The 20,492-nt window shown below is 49.3% G+C and overlaps 1 protein-coding gene across 10 annotated transcripts in view; it reads right to left on the reverse strand.

The window, feature by feature from the left end:
* Positions 1–20,492, reverse strand: part of EPS15L1 (epidermal growth factor receptor pathway substrate 15 like 1) — a 106,721-nt gene that overhangs the window by 62,934 nt on the left and 23,295 nt on the right. For 6 of the 10 annotated variants that reach the window (XM_018051337.1, XM_018051340.1, XM_018051341.1 and 3 more), the window contains exons 2-8: positions 17,794–17,835; positions 17,503–17,592; positions 16,969–17,037; positions 15,086–15,181; positions 14,338–14,400; positions 7,135–7,260; positions 3,237–3,296 (exon numbers count right to left, since the gene is read on the reverse strand). In XM_018051337.1, the coding sequence (XP_017906826.1) occupies positions 3,237–3,296; positions 7,135–7,260; positions 14,338–14,400; positions 15,086–15,181; positions 16,969–17,037; positions 17,503–17,592; positions 17,794–17,835 (546 nt within the window). The remainder of the gene's footprint in view (positions 1–3,236; positions 3,297–7,134; positions 7,261–14,337; positions 14,401–15,085; positions 15,182–16,968; positions 17,038–17,502; positions 17,593–17,793; positions 17,836–20,492) is intronic. The other 4 variants (XM_018051342.1, XM_018051339.1, XM_018051336.1 and 1 more) reach the window with 1 other exon arrangement.

The raw sequence follows: 20,492 nt of genomic DNA on the forward strand, positions 1-20,492 counted from the left end.
ATTGCTGGGGGCCTGGGTTCGATGGGACCTAAGGCCCGTGGTCTTAGGCCCATGGGACCTAGGAGCCCCCAACTACGCCGAGATCTAGCGCTGCTGCTAAAGGAGAAGAGGGCAGGAGTGCAGGGACCTGGTCAGAGAACTAAGTCCTGCACGCCACAACTAAGACCTGGGGCAGTCAGATCTATTTGAAAGAAAAGAAATATAAAAATAAAGCATGAGGGGCTTGGGTACTAGCGCTTAATGGGGACAGGGCTTTAGCTCTGCCAGGTCAAAAAGCTCTGACGACGGACGGCAGTGACGGGTGCACAGCCACAGGAGTGTATCAAACCCCCAAACCAAAAAACAGCTACAATGATAAATTCTGTTACGTGTATTTTACCATGAATTAAAAAATAATAATGGACAGCCAGTGAAAAGACCAGGATGACAGAGAAACATGGGAAATGCTCGGAGAAGTTGATGTGTGCTGGGGGAAAAAAACACAACTGGGCAGTGTGGGGTGTAAGGGAGTATGAGTGGAATCACATGAGAAATTCATAATTTTCTTCAAAAATGTTTAAATTTAATCTAGAAGTTTAAATTTTCAAAGGCTTTATACCATAGTATAGTAAGATAGCAATAAGCTTTCATTCATTTGTATATTGTAAAAATTCATCTTAAATACATTTAAAATTCCTAGAACAGAAGATGGATATTGTTGTATTTCATTGTTTATTACTTAGGAATTCCCAGATTATTCAGTAATTTTTTTTTTTTTTTTTTTTTGCTGAAGTTAATCATGTGTGTGCTTTTTAGTTGCTCAATTTGTCCAACTCTTTGCAACCCCATGGACTGTAGCCCACCAGGCTCCTCTGTCCATGGGGCTTCTCCAGGCAAGAATACTGGAGTGGGTTGCCATGCCCTCCTCTAGGGGACCTTCCCAACCCAGGGATCAAACTCAGGTCTCCCTTATAGGCAGATCTTTACCGTCTGAGCCACCAGGGAAGCCCTGAACTTAATTACTATTTATTAAAGCATTATCCTTAACAATAAGGGGCTACTTTATTCTATTTTCGTTTGACATTTAATGTAATGAGATGAGTGAATAAATGTCATAAAACGGAGAGAAAGATCAAAGATGCGAATGAAGAGGGGGGAAGGGAGAAAGAAGAAGAGGGGACAGAATGACATGGGCCCAGGGTGGGGAGATGGGGGCCCGGCAAAGTCAGCCCAGCAGGCAGCTGGGAGAAGTGGGTGGGGAGCTGCAGGGGTGTGGAGGAAGGGCAGCTGCGCAGGAAGACAGCCCGTGGGACCTGAGCCCCAACTACAGAGATCTAGCGCTGCTGCTGAAGGAGAAGAGGGCGGGAGTGCAGGGACCGGGCACGGACAGAAGCCGACACGGAAGCGTCGGGACGCTGGGTGGTCGTGTCTGCACAGACACCTGCTTCCCGGCTCTGTCTGCTGAAAGGGCCAGAGGAAGCAGTGGCATCCCAGGGACCACTGAGCACTCCAGAGCCCAGACCGTGGTCTCCAACACCCTTCTCCACTGTAAGGAACTGGGGGTCCCGGAGCAATGGCTGATAATGGAGCTGAGAGAAGGGGTACACAGCAAGAGCCGGGGACATCACATCAGGCCAAAAGTAAGCAAATGCTCAAAGACTGATACAATGTGACCAAACGACAAAGGAGCTGGGCTGCAAGGAGCTCCCACTGGGCGAAATAAATCATGCGAGTAAAGGACTCTAAACCACGGAACAGAGAACAGCAGACACGTCCCTAAGTCCACTGTGATGTGAACAAATCCCTTACAGTAGAGGGCAAGCTAGAAAATGTATAAGGAACAACAGAGCCAGGAAATCCTCAAAAGGCAACTATCAGAAACCTGACTGATCCAGGTGAGACTCCTGGGAGGATGCAACAGCTAGCAGGGGAGAGGTGCGCGGGAGCAGGGTGTTCCGCCTCCACGCGTCGTCTCTCACGGAAGACCAAGCACAAAGGAAAACAGTAACTGCAGAGAGAATCCCGAAGCCTCCACCTGACCCCGATCACGGCAGAAGACGTGTGATAAGACATCACACGTCCTAGCGACGTCCTGCGCCCTGGGGAGAACAAGCATCACCCCAGTGGGGACCTGCCCCACAGAAGCACATGCCCCAGATCATCACGAGGAAACAGCAGACAACCCCTCACCAAGGGACGCTCTACAAACCCTGGGGAGAACAAGCATCACCCCAGTGGGGACCTGCCCCACAGAAGCACATGCCCTGGATCATCACGAGGAAACAGCAGACAACCCCTCACCAAGGGACACTCTACCAACTGCTGGCCTTAAAAATGCCCACACAACCACGAGACAGGAAGACAGATGCAGGAGCTGACCTAGATTACAAGAAACAGGACTACAGACACGGGAGGCTGGAGTCTCCTTCACTATAAAGGACATTTTGGGGAACAACTGGCAAAATGTGAGTGATATCCTTAAATTAGCAGGTTAAGAAAATAATACACATAATATATATGTGTGTATATATACAAAACATATCTGATATAACCTACAGTAACAGATAGTACAATAAATTACACAATGTCAGTGCCAATTTCCTGATCTTGAATTAGACGGTGGTAACTTAAGAGAATCCTCTGGCTTGGGGATAGACACACTGAAGTATTTCAGGATGAAAAGGCCCATGTCTGAGACTCTAAAATGGTTCAAAGGAAAATTTAATGTGTGTGTATATGCCTGTATACCTTCGTATGCACACGAGAGGAGAGAGGGGGACAAGGAGTGCAAGAGAGGGAAGGAGAGAGACAGTCATTGTAGTAAAATGGCAACACTGGGAATCTGAGTGAAGATTCAAAAGAATTCTGTCAAATTTAACCCAAATTATGTCAAAATAAACATCCTTAAAAAAATTAAACAAGAGGGATTTCTTGGCAGCCCAGCAGTTAAAGACTATGATTTTCCAACGCAGAGGACACAGGTTCCATCCCTGGTGGGGAAACAAAGATCCCACATGCCGTAAGGCATGGCCAAATAAATAAAGAAACAAACAAGAAAAAAGAAAATCCAGGATGGGAGGGAGGGAGTATATGTGCACATACAGCTGCTTCACTTCATTGTACAGCAGAGACTAGCACAATGTTGCAAAGCAGCTATAGTCCAATAAAAGAAGAAAGAAAAAAGTCCAGAAATCCCCACACGAGTGGCACGTTTCCATCCTCAGGAGCGGGGGAAAAGGGTCTCAGCAGGGACCTACCACCGCAAACTCATCTCTGTCCAAGTGTCCGTCCTTGTCGATGTCGCTGAGGTCCCAGACCTGCAAGGGAAGAGACGCAAGGCTTAGTGGGGGACAGTACCTGGGCTTCCCGCAGGCAGGAAGGGCCTGTGTGGTGGCAGACACGCCCGCCAGAACTCACATTCTGACTGCACACCCAGGTTAAGACAAGGAAACCAAAGTGCATTTAAAAGCCAGTCTTCAGGTTCTCTGAAAAGCCATCATCCGATGAAGTGTTGTCAATTCCAGATCTTTTCCACCACACTGACGGTCATTTTCGCTAACAGATGACCATGGTTACAATCATGTCTAATCTGGTGTTCCGTCTTTGGTTTTAGTACAGTTGTTGCTCTGAACACAAGCCCGGCCCCTGCATGTGCATGCACACTCGCACACACCCTCCCTCCCACCCATCCCCATCCCGGCTGGGGAGGGCCATGGGCATGCACTTGAGTAGGACTATGGGATCTTGCCTCCTCTCCCCTATCAGTGGATGGTGACAAAGAGGCCACAAATTATGCCAGGTCAACCTAGCATCCAGAAAGACAAGGCAGGCACGGATCAAATGCCGTGTGCTAGGGTTTCCAAAGTACAATCAAGGCATGAGCTTCCTGACCCAGGTGAGCCATTCAGGACCAGTAGTGGGGGTGGCCTGACTCAGACACCAGTGCCCAGAGCCAGGCAAAGGGCCAGGGTCCATCCACGATGCTATGGATGCTGGTACCTGGCCCCCAGTCAACCACTAGCTGCTTCAGCCCAGGGCTGCTTGTCATGTGCGGGCCCTCCTCTTCTCCTGCTGCTGCGTCCTTGGCCTGGGCCACTCCATCACTCCATAGAGGCCAGAGCCTCAGCTGGCCTCCCTGCCTCCAGTCCCGTCCCCAGGGTAACCTCAGGACCTGCCCTCGAATGCACTCTCACCCTACTGACAGCATTCAGACCCTGCCGCTCCGCCTGGCACTGGGAGCCCTGTGCCCTTAGCTGGGCTCCACACCCCAGCTCATCCTCCCGGGACTCCACCTGGACCTCTAGGACCCTCAGACTGTCCACAGTCCCCTCAAGCACATGGATGCCCTTTTAAGTGTCTGGCACTGGGCTGAGTGCTTTACGTCCATGGTCTCAGCTAAGAAAGTAGCAGCTCAGAAAGAGCAGCACTCCCCAAAATACAGCACATACAGGTGTTCCTGGCCCCACGGTCCTACCCCACCCTGGCACCACTGATGTTTGGGGCCAGATCACCTCTGTGGAGGCCACCCTGTGCACGGGAGGATACTGAGCAGCATCCTGGCCTCTGCCCACCTGCTATCAATAGCACCCAACCCAGGTGGGACAACCAAGAATGTCTCCAGACACCGCTCGCCATCCCCCGTGGGTGGAACTGCCTGGTGAGAACGCCAGCCCTCCTCGGCATGCTGGGTGGCCTCTGCGGGTGCCATCGCACACCCGGCCTTCTCAACCCATCATCAGGCCCTATTCCATCCCTCTGAAGGCTACAACCCAGGGGCACCTCCTCTAGGCAGTCTTCCCTGCCTGCCCTGAACCCCCCCCCCGCTCAGACGGGTCAGGTACCGCCCCTTCTACTACTGTCCCCACTAAGCACAACTGTGGTTATCAAGAAGGCAATGGTGGGGTCGGGGAGCACCAGGGAAAAGCGAGGGCTCTGGGACCACCAGGACCTCATTCCCTTCTCCATGAAACCCTGAGCAACCGACTGCCCATTCTCAAGGCTCCCATCTCCTCATACGGAAAATGGAGGACTTCCCTGGCGGGCCTGTGGTTAAGACTCTGTGCTCCCAGTGAAGGGGGCACTGGTTCAAGACCCACTCAGGGAAGATCCACGTGCTGTATCTCAAAAAAAAAAAAAAGAAAGAAAACGAAAGTGACACCATCCATAACACCATCCATAACAAAGTAGTAGCAAGTTACTCAGTGACTTCATTCCTACAAAGCCCTAGAACAGCGTCTGGCACATACTAAGCCCTCAATAAATAAATACTAGGATCTTAACTATTACTTACTTATTTGACCTCCAGGAGTGTGAGGTGAGGTGAGGTGAAGTCGCTCAGTCGTGTCCGACTCTTTGCGACCCCATAGATTGTAGCCTACCAGGCTCCTCCGTCCATGGGATTTTCCAGGCAAGAGTACTGGAGTGGGTGGCCATTTCCTTCTCCAGAGCATCTTCCCAACCCAGGGATCAAACCCGGGTCTCCCACATTGTAGGCAGACACTTTACCGTCTGAGCCACCAGGGAAGCCTAGTAATAATTCTATCCCCCTCTTCCCGGTGCTTAGCACAAGGCTGGTGCAAAGCAGACTCCAAAAAAAGGTTCCAAATGACTAAATGGATACCCAGTGTGTGCGTGCAGGGGTGCACAGATGAATGAGCGTGCAGAGATGCATGGACGGATGCCTGAGTGCCCCGATGTGCACATGCATAGATGGATGGGTGCGTGGACGTGCAGGCACGCACGCACGGATGTGTAGGTGTGTGGGGCTGGAGGCGTGCATAACACGGGGAAACGGGTGCACACGTGGGTTGGTGTTTGGAAGGCGGGAGAGAACGACAGAAGAGCCGAGAAGTGACCCCTGTGGAGAAAACCTGGTGTCAGCGGAGAAGGTCTGCAGCCCCGCCCTCCCAAGCTGTGGCTCCCCTCCTAATAAGGCACACCCCACTCTGTCCATCTCCTTGCCCTGTGCACGACCTGGCTTTACAACACCATCGCAGCCAATGGTCAGGTACTTTGAAGAACTGCCAAATAAAGGCACACCCTGTGCAGGAGCAGATCACCCCATCCTGCCAGACAAAGATCACTGGTGATCACCGTGGGTCCCCCTCACAGGTCTCCATCTACACCATACCACGACCAAGAAGACAAAGGGATCTGTGAGATCCCCTGATTCTTAGTGGCCTCATTTCCAAACAAAGTCTTATCTGGGTGCTATGAAAAGGGGCCAGAATCTGCAAATGTGCGACTCAAACAGGGTCGTTACTAGGTGAATCCACGTGGGCAGGAATCTGCCCCTTTCCGCACGGTTCTCCCAAATGTCACGAGCCTGACCCACAGCTGTGGCCTAGGGCAGCAGGGACCTTGCTCTGTCCTCCTGCGCTAGGTTTGCACCTGCCACATCAGCAGTTCCATCCAGAGGACAACATCCATCCCCCTCGATCCAGAGCGGCACAGAGACAGCCACCGCAGAACTGGGCTATGTGCACAGGGCAGATGTGAGGGGCCATACCGAGTCTCAGAAGGAAAACAGTCAGGTTTAGAGAGCTGCGTCTAAAAGAACTTGCAGGGACTTCCCTGGCGATCCGGTGGCTAAGACTCCGTGCTTCCGCTGCAAGGGCACAGGCTTGATCCCTGGTTGGGGGATGAAGATCCCGCATGCTATGCAGTGCGGCCAAAAAATACAATTTTAAATACTTGTGTTTAATAGGAACAAAACTGAGGCTTTAAAATAAAGCGGGGTGGGGGGGGGGAGCGGGGTGGAGAATGCATAAAATTTTATCTAAACTTCCAGCAGAACTGAAAGTACCTTTACCTTAGGTTCACAGGGAGGAAAAAAAAAAAGAAAGGAAATACAGACATACATGACCATACTCCTGCCCTAGAGTTCTGGGTTCAAGTCCAGCTTGGCCTGTCCTCAGCCCTGGGCAGCGAGAGCACCTTTGAGGTTGCCACCCCATGCGTGCTGGGGAGCCTCTGTGAGCTGCACCCTGTGAGGCCCCAAACCAGCCCACATGCAGTGACTACTCCATCCACGGCAGCTCCTGTGAAAACTGATGGTGCACGGCTGTGTCATAGGCCTTGCGGTGTCGGGGGAGGTGGTGGGGTGGCATACCAACCAGATTCAACAGTAGTGCCCTGGGTGAGAGAACCACTTACCCTGCCCAGGACATCAAGAGGCAGCTTTGAGTTCATGAGGACTGGCTTGACTTTGTCTCCAGACAGCAAACCATTGACAGGTAAGAGGCTTTCAAAAATTCCATCAAATTTTGCCTTTTCTTCTACCTAGTTGGAAAGAAACAGCCTGAGTGAGGGGAAAAGTATGAGTGTCCAGAATGAGCCCTGACCTTGAAGCTGACTGACAGTGGGCAAGGATCCAGCACTGGGCTCACCCAAGAGCATAGGACAGTCTCCCTGCACTTCCAAAGTAAAGTCTAGGCAGAAGGACACAGGCCTCGAGTGACTATGGATACGGTGGCCAAGGTCAGCAGGGGAGAGAGGAGCCCGGCAGACTATATTGGTCATGGAGTCACAACAGTCAGACATGACTTAGTGACTAAACAACCACAGAAGCAACCCAAGGCAATCCAGGGACTCAACCCTATCAAAATATCAATGGCATTTCTCACAGAATGAGAACAAGTAATTTTAAAATTTGTATGGAAATGCAAAAGACTTCAAATAGCCAAAAGAGTCTCGAGAAAAAAGGCAGAGCTGGAAATATCAAGCTCCCTAAACTCAGACTATACTACATAGCTACAGTCATCAAAACAGTATCCTACTGGTTCAAAAACAGACCCAAAGATCAAAGGAACACAACAGGGAGCCCAGAAATAAAGCCATACACTTATGCTCAGTTAATCTAAGACCAATGAGGCAGAAACATACACTGGAGAAACGACAGTGCATTCAGTAAGTGGCGCTGGGGAAACTGGGCAGCTACATGGGAAAGAATGAACCAGAACGCTGTCTTGCACCACATACAAAAATATGCTCAAAGTGGATTAAAGACCTAAGTGTAAGACCAGAAAACCCCTAAAAGAAAACATAGGCACAACACTCTTTGATATAAATCGTGGCGATATTTCTTAGGATCTGTCTCCTAAAGCAAACAAAAGCAAAAAGAAAGAAATGGAACCCAATTAAAAGCTTCTGCACAGCACAGAAAACCATCAGCAAAACAAGAAGGCAGAGAGACAAGAGAGAGGAGGAGCAGATGGGAGCAGAGCACCTCTCTCCACAGACGCATCAGGAGCGCATCTTCACATGCGGAAGGTCTTGCAGAGAACAGCTGAGTACGGGCAGGAGGCCCTGACTGCCGGAAAGGAGCACACAGACTCAAGACCCAGCACCTCCCAACTGCCAGGAGCACCCAGCGCAGGGTGCTTCACCCAAATAAGGACCAAGGCAAGAACACAAACCCAGTCATCAGCAGACAGGCTTCCCCCAGACGCCCCAAAACACACTCACATAGCCCTGTCACCCCCTCCCACCAGAACACACGCACAAGCCCCTGCCGACGCGAAGCCTACACAGGCCACTGGACCAGCCTCACCGCCGAGGGCAGAGACCAGACCTGAGAGGAACTATGACCCTCTAACCGCAGGAGAGGAGACCTCAAACACAGCAAGCTAGACAAAACGAAAAGGTGAGAAATACTGTGCAAATGAAGGGATGAGGTAAAAACTCACATGACCAAATAAGAGGAAATAGGTAAACTACCTGAAAAAGAATTCAGAGTAACGTTAGCAAAGATGAACCAAAATCTCAAAAACAGAATGGGGAAAACGCAAGAATCATTTAACACACTTAACAAGGACCTAGAAGAAATAAAGAAAAAACAAACAGTGATGAACAACACAATTACTGAAATTAAAGATACTCTAGAAGGAATCAATAGCAGAATAACTGAGGCAGAAGAATGGATAAGTGAGGTGGAATGGTGAAAATTCCACCTCAGAATAGTGGAAATAACTGCTAAAGAGCAGAATAAAGAAAAAAAACAATGAGAAAAACTGAGGACAGTCTCAGAGACCTCTGAAGCAATATCAAATGCACCAATATTCAAATTATAGAGGTCCTAGAAGAAGAGAAAAAGAAAGTGTCAAGAGAAAAATTTTGGAAAGATTATAGTTTAAAACTTCCCCAACATAGGAAAGGAATAAGAAAGTCCATCAAATCCAAGAAACACAGAGAGTCCCATACAAGATAAACCCAAGGAGAAACACACTGAGACCTTTATTAATCAAACTAACAAACTAGACACAAAAGAAATATGAAAAGCAGTAGGTAATATACTTGCTGCTTTGGGAAACCCCACATGATTAACAGCTGATCTTTAAGGAGAAACTCTGCAGGCCAGAAGGGCGTGGCAGGATATACTTTAGGTAAATGAAAGGGGAAAATCTACAACCAAGATTACTCTACCCAGCAAGGATCTCATTCAAAACTGACAGACAGATCAAAAGCTTTAATGGCAAGCAGAAGGAGAGGAATTCAGTAGCACCAAATAAGCTTTACAACAAAGCTAAAGGGACTTCTATAAGCAGGAAACACGAGAGAAGGAGAAGTCCTACAAAAACAAACCCAAAACAATATAATGCTAAGAGGAACACACATATCAGTAATTACTTAAAATGTAAACTGATTAAACACTCCAACCAAAGACACCAACTGGCTGAATGGATACAAAAACAAGACCCATATATATGCTGTCTACAAGAGACCCGCTTCAGACCTAGAGACACAGATAGCCTGAAAATGAGAGGATGGGGAAAGACATTCCATGCAAATGGAAATCAAAACAAAGCCAGAGCAGTAATTCTCATTATCAGACAAAACAGACCTTAAAATAAACAATATTACAAGAGATAAGGACACTACATAATGATCATGGGATCGATCCAGAAAGAAGACCTAACAATTGTAAATATTGATGCAACCAACATAGGAGTGTGCTCAGCCGCGTCAGTCGTGTCCAGCTGTTTGTGACCCTGTGGACTGTAGCCCACCAGGGTCCTCAGTCCACGGAATTCTCTAGGCAAGAATACTGGAGTGGCTTGCCATTTTCTTCTCCAGGGGATCCTTCTGATCCAGGGATCAAACCTACGCCTCCTGCATTGCAGGCGGATTCTCTACCACTGAGCCACCAGGGAAGCCAAATACATAAGGCAAACACTAACAGACCTAAAAAGGGAAAGCAACAGTAACACCATAACGGTGGGTGACTTTAACACCCCCACCTACACCAATGGACAGATTATCCACAGAGAAAATGAATAAGAAAACACAAGCCTTAAATGACACATTAGGCCAGACAGACCTAATTGATATCTTCAGGATATTTATCCAAACGCAGAAGAATACACTTTCTTCTCAAATGCCCCATGGAACATTCTCCAAGATAGATCACATCTTGGGTCACAAATCAAGCCTTGGTAAATTTAAGAAAACTGAAGTTGTATCAAGCATCTTTTCTGACTAGAACACTATGAGCCGAGATATCAATTAGGGAAATCTAGGGGGAAAAAAATGTAAAAAACACAAACACGTGGAGATTAAACAATATGCTTCTAAATAACCAACAGGTTACTGAAGAAGTCAAGGAGGAAATTTTAAAAAGACCTAAAAAAAAAAGTGGCAAAGAAAACACGATGACCCAAAACCTATGGGGAGCAGCAAAAGCAGCCCTACAGGGAAGCCTAGGGCAATACAACTCCACCTCGAGAAACAAGAACATCAAACAGACAACGTTACCTCACACCGAAAGCAACGGGAAAAGAACAGAAGAGCCCAAAGCTACCAGAAGGAAATAAATCATAAGGATCAGAGCAGGAATAAACGAAAAAGAAATGGAGGAAACAATAGCAAAGATCAGCAAAACTAAAAGCTGGTTCTCTGAGAAGATGAACAAAATTGACAAATCATTATCCAGAATCACCAAGGAAAAAGGGGAAGACTAAAATCAATACAGTTAGAGATGAAAGGTAGCCTATGAGTGGAGTAAGAGATTTGGAAACGGTTTACCTGATAAGGGGTTAATATCTAAAAACATACAGAGAACTCATTCAACTCAGTACCAAAAACCAAACAACCTGATTAAACAATGGGCAGAGGATCTGAACAGACATGTTTCCAAACAAGTATTACAGATGGCCGGCAGACACAGGAAAAGATGCTCAATGTCATCATCAGGGAAATGCAAATCAAAGCCACAATGGGGTATCACCTCACACCTGTCAGAATGGCTACTGACAGAAAGACAACAAACAACAGATGTTCGTGTGAGTGTGGGAACAGCCTTGTGCACGGCTGGCAGGATCATAAAATGGCCCAGCCTCGATCGGAAACAGTATGGAAGTTCCTCAACAAATCAGAACAATCACACAATCCAGCAATTCCACTTCTGGGTATTTCTCCAAAGAAAATGAAAGCCCTAACTGGAAAAGGCATGATCCCTATGTCCGCTACAGCACTGTTTACAATAGCCAAGACACGGAAGCAACCCAAGCGTCCATCGATAGAAGACTGAAAAGAAAATGTGGTGGGGGCTTCCCCGGGGGCTCAGTGGTGAGCAGTCTGCTTGTCAACGCAGAAGACACGGGTCCGATCTCTGATCCAGAAGACCCCACACACTGCACACGTGCCTGCACAGCTACTGTGCCTGTACTCTTGAGCCCAGGAGCCGCAGCTACCAAGTCCACATGCGGCCGCGACTGAGGCCCGTGTGCCCCAGAGCTCGTACCCCCAACACAAAGCCACCACGGTGAGAGGCCTGCACCCCGCAACTAGAGGGTGAGCCTCCACTCAGCGCAGCGAGAGCAAAGCCCGTGCAGCAGTGAAGACCCAGCACAGGCAGCAATTGAGAAAATCTTTTTTTTTAAAGATGTGGTGTGTATACACACACACACACACACACACACACACACACATATACACAATGGAATTATTACTCATTCAAAAAAAAAGAAATCCTGCCATTCATGACAACATGGATGGATCTAGAGGGCTTCGTGCCAGATGAAAGCAGACAGAAAAAAAGAAATACCACATGACCTCACTTACATGTGGAGTCTAAGAAACAAAACAGAATGAAAATCCTCTTAGACACAAAGAAGAAACGGGTGGTTCCCAGAGGGGCAGGGGTGGAAGGCTGGGCAAACAGCGGAAAGGAATTAAAGCGTGCACACGTCAAGGCACGAAACACATGAGCCAGGGGACGCAACACACAGCACAGGAATACGGCGACACTGCAGTGAGTTTACATGCAGACAGAGGCTTCCGGGGCTCATCATGGCGACCAGCTCACCAACACATGCAAGTGCCAGATCGCTGTCAACACCGACCCGACACTGAGACTGAAACTAACGATGCTGCACATCAGCTGTATTTCAGCTTTAAAACCAGCTAAGACCGTGAACCGGGGCTTCCCAGGTAGCTCAGTGGTGAAGGGGCCACCTGCCGCTGCAGGAGGCACAGGAGAAGCGGCTCCATCCCTGGGTCGGGAAGATCCCCCGGAGGAGGAAGGGGGCCCACTCCCGTCTTCCTGACAGGGTAACCCCATGGACCGAGGAGCCTGGCGGGCCACAGTCCATGGGGTCACACAGTCGGACACGACTCAGCACGCCTGCATGCAAGTCAGTGAATGTGGGATGTGTATTTTACCGCAATTCAAAAGAAAGAAACTGCAATCAACATAAGCAGACACTGTGCGCGGAGTCGCCGTCAGCGCTGAGAAGCCCACCTCCCTCCCTGAGTCTGCCGGGAGCGCGGAACTCTCCGGGGATCTGCCAGACTTGCCGGCTCTGGCTTCAGGAAGCCCAGGGACCTCCATGACAGAAAAGATCGCTGACACTGGCCACTGATCTCGGAAGGGACTCGAAGCTGTCTGCCCCATTACAGCACCACTCCTTCCCCGACTCCCCTCTTCAGGGCCTCACAGGCTCCTCGGCCGCCAGCTCCTCTCTTGAGGACTCAACACAGCCCCTGCTGGAAAGGGGCCGAAATGGACCGTCTTTCACAACGAAGCAGAAGCTCTTCAAAGTAGATGCCCCGCAAGTGGACTACACAGAAAGAAGTCCTTCGGAACTATGATCTCGGTGGGCCAAGTGCCTGACTTATCACAGAGCCAACTCCTTGCCCCTGGGTCAGCTGAGGCCTCCCCGCCCTGTCCCTGCACAGACCTCTCCCCAGGTTCCCTCCTTGAACCCTTCCAACCCTTTAAAGGACAAAACCACCTGGGGCTGGGAGGCGTCTTTTTTTTAATTTACTTTTAATTGGAGGATAATTGCTTTACAATGTGGTACTGGTTTCTGCCATAAGTATACATATATCCCCTCCCTCTTAAGCCTCCGCCTGCCCCACCCGCTCCTAACCCTCTAGGCCATCAGGGCGCACCCGCTGAGCTTGTTATACACCTGTTTCTCTTTCACACACCAGTGCACACAGTCAGTGCCACTCTCCCAGTTAATCCCACCCTCTCTTCCCTTCGCTCTGTCCACAAGCCCGTTCTCCACGTCTGCGTCTCTATCCCTGCCCTGCAGATAGGTTCATCAGTACCATTTTTCTAGATTCCATACATATGCATTAGTACATGGCATCTGTTTTCCTTTCTGACTTACTTCACTCTGTACGACAAGGTTCTGGGTTCATCCACCTCACTTCAGCTGAAGAGAGGTGTCTATTCGATGGCAGAGCTGCTATTAACGCTGGTATTTAAGCCAAATAAAACTGAGGCAACGCAACAACAGGAACCTGGGAGGAGTCTCACTGGGAGACCATCTGAGTCACACACAGAGTGCCTTCAGGAGTAATTCTGCACTTATTCAGAGACACGTCACTCTTTCTTTTCTTTCTAGAAGCAGTAACACAGCTCTGTGGCCTTACCATCCTGTCTTTAAAGGAACACTGTAAGTGGTGAGAGAAGTTTTTCAAAAAGCAATGACAGCAACAGAGAGGAAAGAACTACGAGCATAAACTGGCTGGAAGTAAGGGAGAGAGCTGTGAGGACATCCGCACGTCTTCACGCTCCGGAGTTCTCACGATTTCTCCTTCTATCCTGATTAACCCACCCAGGCAGCAAAATCACAGAACATGACCTAGAAACACAAGGTCTCCACTGTGAAAATTTCAGAATGCAACACCTGCCTGCCTTAGTAGGCAACAACACCCAATTACAGGAAAAGGTGATGGTTTTTTGCAAAAGACTCTAATTTGGAAAAGTATTTCCAAATTCTGTGGCACAGTCACTCTGAAACAAAGTGGATGATACAACCATCCTATGAAATGTGCTGAACGCCATAAATGACTAAAACAAGCGCATGTGAAAAGCAGCTGAGGGGGGCGCCTGGCCCGGGCACTTACCCTCACAGCCCAGTGGGCCTCTGCAGAAGGCGGCGTGACCATCAGCGGGCTGCTGCTGTCGTGCTGAGGAGAAAAAGAAAGAGTCCACTGTAGCTGGCACCGAATTCTACTACAGGAGCACGTGTTCATTGTAAGGATATCCATGTCACAGTGCTTTCAAAAGGGAGAAAGATCTCAGAAAGGTAAACACAGAATTACCACATCACTCAGCAATTCTCCTCCTAGGTACAGACCCAAAAGAACTGAAAACAGGTGCGCAAACAATTCCCGGTACGTGAATTACTATGTCCACCGACAGACGAACGGACCAACACCACGAGGCAGACCCCAGAATGCGGTCTTGCTCGGTCGTGGAAAGGCATGGGGTACCGACACAGGCTGCAGAGTGGGTGAACCCTGAGAACGCCATGCTGAGTGAGAGAAGCAAGACGCACGCGTCTACACAGTGCAGAGACAGACAGCAGAGCAGCGCTGCCAAGGGCTGGGGGCAGGGTGGGGGCGCAGAATGGAGAAAGATTGCTTCATGGGCGCACGGTTTCCTGTGGGGGACTACGGCAACGTTCTGGGGCAGACAGAGGAGATGGGCACACAGTGCTGTGGATGCACTACGCAGCACCCAGTGGTCCATTTCTAAAACCAGTTTCAGATTATGTGGATCTTCCCGCAATTAAAAAAAGTTAGAAAGAGAAAACATGGAGAGAGACGCGAACAGATAAATTAGACAAGCGTGGAGGTTCCCAACACTTACAAATTTAGGCGGTGGCGTGTTCAGATTCAGATTGCTCAAGGCGACTTCATGGCCACTCTGTGCACAGGCCACCAGTCTCAGTGCAACATAGAAACCCTGCAAATCCAAGAGAGGGGGACGCGTAAACCCCACCCCGCTGGCAGCGGTGCTGGAGGCACTGTCTGCAGTCAGGGGGTTTGGGGGACGAGGGGTTTCACTTCGCTTCAGCAGGGGAGCCCACACATGCTCAGGTCTCTTACAGACTCAAGCAGAACCGGTCTCACCCTGGGGGCACTTTTTAAATGAATGTGCTAAAACAGACTTAGCCCATTGCTTTCTGAATGCTATAAAATTTCAATAGGTACATTTTCAGAAACAATGAGCCCTCAACATATAGGAAATGTTAGCATGTACAGTTTTAAGTCTAAACGGTGGTTCAAATATGCACTGGCTTTTTAGAAATGGTTTGGAATAGACACAGGTGTTTGGGACTTGACAGTCATGATTCGGTGGATCCCCCTGGCCTCGTTGAACAGAGTATCCCCCACTCATCCCCCATTCCCCAGTGGCCAGATGCGGACTTCATCTCCCACACAGGGACAAAGGACCTGAACCAGGGGCCTTGCCTCCTTCTCACCCTCCTCCGAAGTGAAGACTAGCCATGCCACAGGCTTAGGGGACTTGTGCAGGATCACCTAGTTTTTCTAAATTGATCAACAGGCCTAAGAACATGGATTCTTTTTAAAGCTATAAACACAATTATGGTTTTAAAATCTTCTTCATAGAAATGTGAGCACCAGAGCGGCCTTTCTCAGGCTGATGTCTACAGAATGCCCGTGTAGCACGTAGAGAAATGGGGACATCAGTAAAGTTAGAAGGCGTGCATTCAGCAAAGATACCAGGGTTCTCGGGGCTTCCTTGGTGGTCCAGTGGTTAAGACGCCACACTCCCGATGCAGGGGGCAGGGGTCTGATCACTGGTCAGGGAACTAAGATCCCACATGCCACGTGCTGCAGCCAAAAACTTTTTAAAAAGAGAAATAAAACAGGGTTCATTTCCACAAAGGTCCTCTGAACCCTTAACACACAAACGTGCGCTATGAATCTCAAGCAAGGGAAGAGAAGCGTATGGCGCTTACTCCACAGGTCGGATCATGGACAGTGATCCACAGCCCTTGGAACAGAGTTTGGGGAAAGACTGAACTAAAACACGACCAGTTAAAAATCGTAAGTACTAGCTTCCCAGGTGGCGCAGTGGTGAAGAATCCAACTGCCAATACACAGAAAGCCTAAAGTACTATAACGTTCCACTTACGAAATATTCTCAAAATGACGGGATTACATGACAGAAGGGACCAGTGGTTGCCAGGGTTCAGGGCGTGACGCCCAGTGGGCAGCTTGAGGGGGACTCTTCGGGGGCGGCAAGAATGTTCTAATCCTGACAGCGGCGGTGGTTCCTTGAATCCATGCAAGTGATACAATTACACAGAATTCTATACACCAGAGACCAAAACCACACCAAAGCGCCTATGAACGTGATCAGCTCTGCGTTAGGCCTCTGGTCTAGCGACACGCGGACCTGAGCACCATGCTTCGGGGAGAGCAGGGCAAGGACGCACAGGAGCAATCTCCACTATTTTCTGCAACCTCCCTGAGAGTCTGAAGTTACAGAACATTTGGAAAACACCTGAATCACTTGTAACCACACAAATTATTAAAAAGATTATGCTAACCAGGAAACACGGCTCCAAGAGTTCAAGAGGCCTTTATTTTGAAATGAAACCTTGCTGCTTTAACAGTCTGATGGACCCACTTAAGTCTGGTGACACCTGTCAGTGGCAACAACAAGGGAGGAAGTGCAGAGGTGACCTGGCCTGGGAGCTCTGGCCCCGCCCCTCCACTTACTCGGTGTGCACGTGTATGTACCTGTTTGTCCAAGTACCCTTTACCTTCTGGGTCGGCCAAGTCCCATATCTGTGGAAACACAAAAGGGCTCATGAGTGTGACCACCGATCATTTCCTCAGCAAACAGGAGCCATCGGTGCCACTCACCGATACATGTGAGCCTTATAATTAGGTCCCAGCAGCCAGACTCAGACGAGGTGAACAGCCTGGACCCCTCCCTCTCCCCAGTGAGGCACAAAGCAGGCAGCAGCACAGAGAACTCCCAGGGGTACCAGGCTCCAAGGCCAACATAAGTCCATAGCTAAGACCCCAAGAGCGCTCAGGCCCCTTGTCTGCTACCCAAGCAAAGGCGGGCAGCAACCATTAAAGAATCTGCATCCACCCATTATAGCCCCGAGAGGTTCGCAGGGGCCAGCCCGCTTCCCAAGAGGGGTACAGACCCCAAGAAGAGGGGTCTGCACAGGCCAGTGTTCACCTGCCAGGGGAGCTCTGAGGGTGGTCGCAGAAAAGAAACTGCTATCGTTCATCACCTACCTTCCCAAGGATAATGTCTGAGAGCCCAGACTTCTTTAGGAAAAGTGCGGCTTCACTCGCGCCAACTCGCCCTGTGTATGCCGGATCTACCTGGAATTGGGGAGCAACGCTTGAGGTAAGGCTTTGGCAGCCGAGCAGGAGGTGAAGCAACACCCGTGCCACTGGCTGCTAGCTGACAGCTGGGAAACAGAAAGGGAGGGAAGGCCTCTCTGGGTTGCAGTTCACAGCTGGTGGGGTTCCAAGTCACTCCCTCTCCAAACTCAATCCAGAAAGACACTAGTGAAAACTTACCTGCTTGTAGTAAGACTCATATAATGGATTTCCAGCGGGAATCTGTAAAAAAACAAACCACAGACATTGGTCAAATGCGGACACAAAGCCTCTCTTTAAAAAAAGTGTCATCCCCTCAATCTGTCATCACCAAAATACACAAATATTAAAATCAAAATGGAGGCACTTTAAATGTCCTCTCTACACAGACTCCCTGGAGGAGGAAATGGCAACCCACTCCAGTCTTCTTGCCTGGGAAATCTCATGGACAGAGGAGCCTGTCGGGCTCCAGTCCATGGGGTTGCAAGGAGTCAGACATGACTGAGTGACTTCACAACAAAAAACACAGACTGGAGTTTATTCTCAGACAGACATCTGACACTTCCTCAGTTTAGAACAAGGAAACGCTAATGCTCTCAAATAAGTCCTGACTCCAACACAAACCAGGCGGTCATTCAGGAAGGAGTTGGTTTCCATTCACTGACCGATGGGATTTCAGCGCATCCGGGAGCTCATGGGGAACAGACACCATTATCCTCTGAGACTGTTCTCTGGCTCCAGAACCGGAACAGGAGCCTTCGCAAGTCACCATGAATCACCAGTCACACCAGCTTCAGACTGGTTTCCCTGCTCCAAGGCTTATTCCCACCCCTCTGGTCTTCCTCCAGCTACCCACCAGAAGGACTGGGCAAAAAGGCGCTGACCAGCCCCAGGCACCAGGAAAGACGTGGCCAGTGACAGCTCCCACTATGACAGGCAGGAAGTTCAAAGTCCTCAGCTTGGCACGGAAGACACTCCAAGTTCCGGCCATCAGATTTCCTAAGATGCTGCTGTTCAGAGAAGATAACCACCTGATCTACAGTCAAGAGGCTAACTGAGACACGCCTGGATTCAGCTTGCTACTAAGTCACTTCAGCCATGTCTGGATTCAGCTTAACTTCCTCACTCGCTTAGTCATGTCCGACTCTTTGCAACCCCGTGGACTGTAGCCCACCAGGCTCCTCTGTCCATGGGATTCTCCAGGCAGGAATACTGGAGTGGGTTGCCATTTCCTTCTCCAGGGGATCTTCCTGACCCAGGGATCGAACCCAGGTCTCCCATATTGCAGGCAGACACTTTAACCAAGGGTTAAAGGATTTACCCAGGGTCTGAGCCAAGTGGAGGCCAAACCCTCATACATCCAGCAGTGTCTGTGGTCTCTTTCCAACCTCAGCAAGTCACCCCCAGTGGCGAGGAGAGGATCTGCAGGAGTGTGCCAGCAGGGGCAGGATCTCAGCACCTCTAAGGTGCTGGCTGTAAAGGCCCTTAGACGTGTTGGTCTTTTACTGCCTGAAAGGAAAAAAGCAAGACACCGCAAACGTGCTGTTGACTTAGGGAGCCGAGAAAAGCGAAAAAGACAACAGTATGCTTAATCGTATGGAAGAACAGGTGTATACACAGCTAAAGAGAAAGCCAGGAAAAATGAGTCCTGGATGTCAGGTGGGATAACAGTGTTCATTTTAAAAGTCTTCAAACACTGTTGTGCAATTTTTCATAATGAATAAAACGAGGGAGGTGGGTTCCTTTCAGCTACAATCACTGACTTGAACCAGCCCAACACTTGCATACTACTGTGTTGTAAAAAGTCACTTCAGTTTAAAAATAATCCCCAGATTACGGTCAGCTTCTCCGGGGGATGGCAACACCTGCAAACACAGGAAGAAGTGAAAGCACACGAACAGCAGCGATAGAGAATGGAAATAGAAGAAAGGGAGTACAGAGACCCGAAAGGGAGGCGGAGGAGAGTCAGAACACAAGAAAGAGGGGAAGTCCTGAAAAGGCAGAAAAAGAGAGGCAGAGAAATATGAAAAAGCAAGAAACGGGACTTCCCTGGCGGTCCCGTGGCTAAGACTCCACTTTCCCAATGCAGAAGCCCGCGGTTCAGCCCCTGGTCAGGGCACCACTCCCCGCACGTCGTAACTAAGACTTCCCTCAAGCTGCACCTAAGACCCGCTGCAGCCAAAATGAATAAATAAATATTTTTTAAATATACTGCTATGTGATAAAGATATCTTTTAAAAAAAAAAGCAAGAAAGGAGGGTAAAGACCGATGCTTGAGAAAGAAAAGACAACGACACCATGGGAAGAAACGAAGGGCTAAGTGGGGACTTCCCTGACAGGCCGGTGGTTAGGACTCGGTGCTTCCATTGCCATGGGCCCAGGGTCAAGCTCTGGTCAGGGAATTAAGATTCGGCAAGCAGTGCGGCACGGCCGAAAAAAAAGCTAAGTGTACAGCAGCTACAGCAACTCCCTGGCTGGCAGCTTCCTCCCGCCCTGGGCCCTTGCAGATACCATTCTGGGGGAGGCTTAGCTTCTAATGACTTAGACAGGAGTGGCCACCATCACACCGTTTGATCGCCAGAATTTAAAATTCCACATGAAATCACAGAATTCAACAGCAAAAAACCAAACAACCCACTATGACCTGAAGTCTTCATATGCCTGTGAAGAAATAGGCAGAGGATCTGAAGAGACATTCTTCCAAAGAAAGCACTGCAGATGACCAACAGGCACGTGGAAAGACACTCAACATCACTGGTCACTGAGTGAGTGAGTGAAGTCGCTCAGTCGTGTCCGACTCTTTGCGACCCCACAGACTATAGCCTACCAGGCTCCTCCGATAGGGAAAGGCAAATCAAGAAGTACAGTATCCCACCTCACACTGGTCAGAAAGGCTAGCA

This window comes from Capra hircus, chromosome 7 (genome assembly GCF_001704415.2).
Source record: "Capra hircus breed San Clemente chromosome 7, ASM170441v1, whole genome shotgun sequence".
NCBI classification, from domain to species: Eukaryota; Metazoa; Chordata; class Mammalia; order Artiodactyla; family Bovidae; genus Capra; species Capra hircus.